Here is a 6,324-nt window from a genome sequence, read left to right on the forward strand (position 1 = left end):
TGGTCACATGTATAAATAACACTGCGTTACACTAGGCGAAATGTAATTCTCCATTATTAGAAATTGTCTTATTTTTCTTATTTTTTTATGTATACAGGCTATTTTTTTATAATATCAAGTGAAGGGACGAACAAATCATGCGTCTGATAGTAAGCTACACGCCTGTCCATAACAGTTGCACTGCCACGCAGACTTTAAATCGCAAAGATCTGAGGGGCACTGTCACTGTGCCCATCACTCTGAGACATAAGTTGACAAACAGTCCCATGTGTCTGTAATTTTACCAGCACCCTTTTCCTTCAAAACCGGAACACAGTAATGCTGACATTACTGCTTGGCGGCAGGAATAGGTGAGGTTACGTCTTGGACGAACTCGTTCGCAAGGAGCTGCACTGCTATTAAATCTATATCTACCGTACCCATCTATAGTATCAACGACCTCTTTACCAATTGATCAAGTCTGGTTGATTGTCGCTCACGCCCTTTTTTCCTTAAGTTATATGATATTAATTACACACCATAACATTTATAATCAATCGCGATAATCGTATCTACCTACGGTCTAAGACATTGCAATCATTATCGTATTCGCTCTCTGTATCAGATTTACTAACTAAATTAGCTTGAAATTAGATGTTATCGATACTGGCTGTTCTATTTGAATAAGAGAATTTACGTAATCGATTATAAATCAAGTTTACATGTACTTTAGTTGTGCGCTAATGTTACGTAAAAAAACAAACACGTAAACAAAACTATAGATTGAAAATTCTCTAAAAATCAACATTATTTCCAAAGTGGTACTTAAAATGAAATTACATTAAATTCAATTTTCATTTGTTATTAGAATCTGATTTAGTATTCAGATTGGATTTTGGAAAAGTTTATTTGGAATAAACCTAATAAATAGCAGTCATCGACCTTAATGCATTTTTAGACTCATTCACGGTCGTTTATTATCTCACACGTCGGATAACAGCAATGTGATGTGACCTTAAGTTTTCAGATATTTTCTTTTCAATTTTCCTTTACAGTATGATGTGTTACACAATGAAGTTTGCAGCATCCTTACACCGTATGAAAATCAACGTTATCTTTTGACATATGTTATCTTACTTACACAATACGGTTACCTGTCATTTTCATACCACGGGATTTGATACTTGATAAACTGATAAGGATTTTCTACAGTACCAAAGCCAGTATTATTGTGGCCATGGACGGGGTTGCGCTTGTTGTTAGTGCTGACAGTAACTTAGGATATCAAGTTTTGAAAAAACTAACAAAGATCTTTAAATCGAAAATATATTTCACTACCGACGATGAAACAACAGGCTACAATATTCTCAAGAATCTGGAAAAATACAACAACATTGAATATATTAAAATGGATATAACATACACCAAAAGTATTATTAATTTAAGGCATTACATTCAAGATCGAGATGAGAGAATAGACTTAATAATTAACATCTCCGATTACGTCCCCGTAAAGAATTTAACCAGTATTGAAAAAGTCAGAAGGACATTGGCCGTGAATTTTTACGGTTACATAAACTTTGGAAAATTAATATATCCCCTATTAAATGAAAACGCAAGGGTGATCAATGTATCAGGACCTGCGGGGTTACTCGCTACAATAGAAAATGAGAAGATAAGAAAGAGAATGAGTGATCCAACTTTGACAGAAGATGAACTAGTAATGGTAATGCAAGATTACGAAGAAGCTGCTAGAAGAGGTATTGAAAAAACTGAAGGATGGGGGCTTAACGTCCATGCTGTCTCCAAGGTTGCCTTGAACGCGGTCACGTTTTTACAACATAGACAATGGAGTGATAATGGTATAGTGATCAATTGTATAAATCCTGGACTATCGAAGATTCGTGAGAAAAGAAAGACTGCTAAGATGTTCGAAGAAGGCGCTAAAGCGATATTATATTTGGCAATGGAAGCGCCGTTGTCGATGAAAGGAAATTTCGTGTGGAGCAACTTTTCTGCTATCGAATGGAATTGTGACCCGTACGTTGAAGTGACCACAGTGTAGTGAAATTTATTTATTTATTTATTTATTTTTGTTTATTTATTTATTTATTTATTAATAGACAAAATGTGTAACATAACAGTTTGCACCATGGCGTTACGACAATTCAATTAATAACAATTTAAAAAGAAAAAACAAATACACAAAACAAAAAAGAAATAATACAATAAAATAAACTTAAAATTATCTACTTACTAATTCATTCATACATCTCTCCAAGACTCTCTTCCATTCCGTCATCAGTCTCTCTATCCCAGTCACAAACACATCACACTGCGGCGATGCTGCGAGCATGGAGTTGAGGAGTGCAGTCGTGCGTGGAATAGGCGAGTGTCGGTGCAGTTCAGTGCGAGAGGGCTCGATTGCCAGGAGGGGCACACCACGTCGCCTGTTGCAGTAATCATCAGGGACCCTGAACCTAAGGATTTTTTCCACTAGGCTCACACTGTCAATATTATTTTCGTCTTCTTAGTGCTCCATATACCTGACAAGACTATACAGGGGCTCTAATCACGAACCATGAAATCCGTAGAATTAGAATTTATAACAGACTTCCAATGGAAATGAAATGTTTAAATGGTGATAAATTTAAAGCTTGTTTAAAAAAATGGTTAATTGACAAAGTTTTTTACAATCTTAAAGAATTTTATATAAAGACATCAAATATTTGACAATTGTATAACTAACTTAATTATAATTTTAATTTTTGACATTTAAGTTGTAATAAATTTTAATTGAATTGTAATTTTAAGACATTGTACGCCTGATTTGGGTAAGAATTGTAGATCTAATCACTAGTAAGTAACACCTGTATTTTACCAATTCGTACAATAAATGTTTCTGATTTCTGATTTCTGATTTCCGTAATTATGGCCTGTGTCCCACTACCAGTGACAGTCTGGTAGGGAAGAGTGGAAAAAATCCACTTGTCTCCACTAGAGGGGACAGCTGGTAGGGACTAGTGGAATGGGCCCTATAGGAATAACCTTCGGGACTACTCTCGAAGTCCGTCAACGAAAAGACGAGCCCGTTGGAAACCACGCGCGTTGTCACACATTCTTAGTTTTAGCACAGATCAAAACTAAGGTCTGTAGGTCATCCATAGAGGGAAAACGGCCGTAACCACGGATTTCATGCTCAATAGTAGGGTCCCAGTTCCGTGGCACTCGAATTACGAATCTATTTTCTTATATCCCGCGACCAAGGTCTTATTTTACGAATTAGACCTTTCTATTTATTTATTTTTGCGCGTTGTGTACGTTATTTCCAGTAAATAATTTGAAACTAACTACGTGTTTTGTTTATCGCTGCGTGCAATGGAAATATTAATAGTGTTTTGTTTTTAATTTTATTAGTATTTTGAAAAGAGATAAAATATAAATCAAGTTGTTTTGATTTTAATTTTTTAAGTTTTTTTTATTGTCACGATATTTGCCTGCTATGATATTCAATTGTTTTTGTGAAATTACTCCGTTAGTTTGTTATAATTATTAACAAAGATCGAACATTAAGAAAAAATTCCTTTGATTCGGCTGGACTCGAACTAGCGTCTTCCAACAAACCGTGCTAGACGCTATGTCAACTAAGCCACGGAACGAACTAGCGATTAAGGATTATTCTATGTGCTTGTTGCAGATCTTGTTTTTGGTTTTTAACGACTTTTTTGCCGTTGCGCCGTGTCAGAAATCAATTTCTTCACTCAGCTGTTTTGATTTTGTTGAAAAAAAACAAGTATAAACGTGATTTAGAGTCGTATTCTAAAACTCCACTCAATGCTCAAGTTAGGATTTGAGTATGATTCAAAGCACTAGAAATCATACTCAAGTCCTTGCCATTTGAGTCGTATTTCCAGTGCTTGAAATCATACTCAAGTCTGCTCAAATCCTAACTTGAGCATTGAGAAGAGTTCTGGAATACGACTCTTAGGGTCGTATTCCAGAACTGTACTCAATGCTCAAGTCAGGATTTGTGCAGACTTGAGTATGATTTCAAGCATTGGAAATGCGACCCTAATGGCAAGGACTTGAGTATGATTTTCAGTGCTCACTGCAATACTCAAGTCCTGACTTGAGCATTGAGTAGAGTTCTAGAATACGACCCTTTAGACCCCAAAACATAATTTCTTTTCAGATAACATATATTTTATTTAAAACTGCTTTATGGGATGCTTATTTATCAAATACTGGACCCGTATGTTAAAAATAATATTCGCAACAGCTATAGTTTTAGAATATTTATCAGCACTTGTATCGTAATGCGATCACGCAATATCTCGTGAAAAAACAGCAAACATTTTCATGAAAGTATATATACATACGTATAGAAATAAGCATATATACAACCCGCAAAATTGCTTGTTTCCCAAAGTAGTCATAATTTTTTGAGATCAGAGCTACGGTTTTTTTTTACTTATACGTTGGTTAAAATAATAATGGCATAAAGTTTTCTCTCTGACACATCCCTTTTGTACCTTAAAAAATGAGTTTAGTTGCATTGTCCCAGAATATTATACCATATCTTAATAAGTAGCAACATAACCGTGGTATGCTTGAAAAACCGAATATTTATCTACTTTTTTGCTAAGCATATATAACGTGTATGCAAAAATATTGAGGTCAGTGCAAATAATCTCTAATTGCGCTTTCCAGCTTATTTTGTCTCAAATCGGTACACCTAGGAACTCTGTTCTATGTGTGCGTCCGAATAATAGTAGTTTACGTGATTGTTACGTAATCAAAGACATTAAAACACGAGTGTGGGTTTCATGACGATATCTCACGAGCGTTTTAACGCCTAATTATTGTACAGTTACATACAATGCTTTATCTACACACATATTATAAGCTCTCTGTGATGTGTTCCGGAACCGCATGTTACGACTGGCGAAATGGCGGCAAATAAAAACTTTTTTCACGCATGTCACACAACTGTAGTTTTTATTTTTAATTCATAGACAAACTAGAATCGGCCCCAACTATCACATTGTTCGATATCAAGTAACGTGTGACATTGGCAAAATTTTTTGTTATTGACATTTTATTTCGAATAAAACTTCATCTCGACTGATATTAGAATTGAGGTCCAATCAAATTGTTTTGTTTTTCAGAGATGGTCGAAATTTGAATGTAATAATACATCGAATTCGACGTTATTATGAAGCAATAATAACATTTTCGCAGATAAGAAATTTGTTCTAACAAAACAGTTTACCTTTATGCTGGTCGTAATTTGCGGTTTCTGAACATATTATATAGAGTTTATGAAATGTGTGTAGATAAACAAAATTATATAAATGTATTTCATCGTCACCAGGCACCACACCTGGTATAATGAAACTTATACTCCCTAGGTGAATAAACTTATTAAAATAAAAGCTAGGAACGGTTACCATGCTGGACTGCCACGCAGAGGTCCCGGGCGGGATTCGACCGCGCCGAGAAAAATATTTGTATGACCTACATTTATTTCTCTCGGGAGTTTTTTTTTTGTAATACCAAGTGACGTGACGAAGAAGACGCGCGCCTGCTGGTAAGCGACACGTCTATCCATAACAGTAGCAGTGCCACTGGAAGCTTTAAATAGCAAAGATCTTAGGGGCACTACCACTGTGCCCGTCACCCTGACACATAAGTTGCCATGTGCCTGTAATTTCACCAGCACCCTTATCCTTCCAAACCGGAACACAGTAATGTTCACATTACTGCTTGGCGACAGAAATTTTAAGGTCCCTGAACAAACTCTTTCACAAGGAGCTCTACGGCTACTGCTTCCAAGAGTTTGGGTGTTGTGGTTGTCTATGTGTGTGTCCATGGCACCCGCGATATAGAGCTTCCCTGTATCGCGAGTTAAACAAAATTATATACATGTGAAGTGGATGTATTATGCGAGTGTGTTAATAAGAAATGCAAATCGAGTTCTTAGGTTTTTCTCGATTGTTACACATCGGAAATGAAACTGTTTTTCCGGATTTAAATCGCGTATATTTGTTTTTTTCAAACCAACCGACGTTTCGGGCCCTTTACAGGTCCTATGTATCACAGTCACACAGTCAACCGTGACCAGGCAGGCCGTGAGACCTGCAAAGAGCCCGAAATGCCGGTTTGTTTGAAAAAACAAATATACGCGATTTAAATCCGGAAAAATAGTTTCATTTCCTAAGAAATGCACAATTTAGTTAATTAGGAATAGTTGCTATACCTTCGTACTCTACTATCATACAATAACGTTATTGAATTGTATTTTTAGGTTAGGGTTTGCAGAATATAGAACAGGAGTCATTCGAT

At 35.9% G+C, this 6,324-nt stretch overlaps 1 protein-coding gene across 1 annotated transcript; it reads left to right on the forward strand.

Annotated features, from left to right (window-relative positions):
- Positions 1–1,216: 1,216 nt before the first annotated feature.
- Positions 1,217–2,044, forward strand: LOC113237637. Its single transcript, XM_026474246.1, has one exon. The coding sequence runs from the start codon at positions 1,217–1,219 to the stop codon at positions 2,042–2,044; it is 828 nt and encodes a 275-aa protein (XP_026330031.1).
- The last annotated feature ends 4,280 nt before the right edge of the window (positions 2,045–6,324 follow it).

This window comes from Hyposmocoma kahamanoa, unplaced genomic scaffold, assembly GCF_003589595.1.
Source record: "Hyposmocoma kahamanoa isolate Upper Pololo Valley unplaced genomic scaffold, ASM358959v1 93, whole genome shotgun sequence".
NCBI classification, from domain to species: domain Eukaryota; kingdom Metazoa; phylum Arthropoda; class Insecta; order Lepidoptera; family Cosmopterigidae; genus Hyposmocoma; species Hyposmocoma kahamanoa.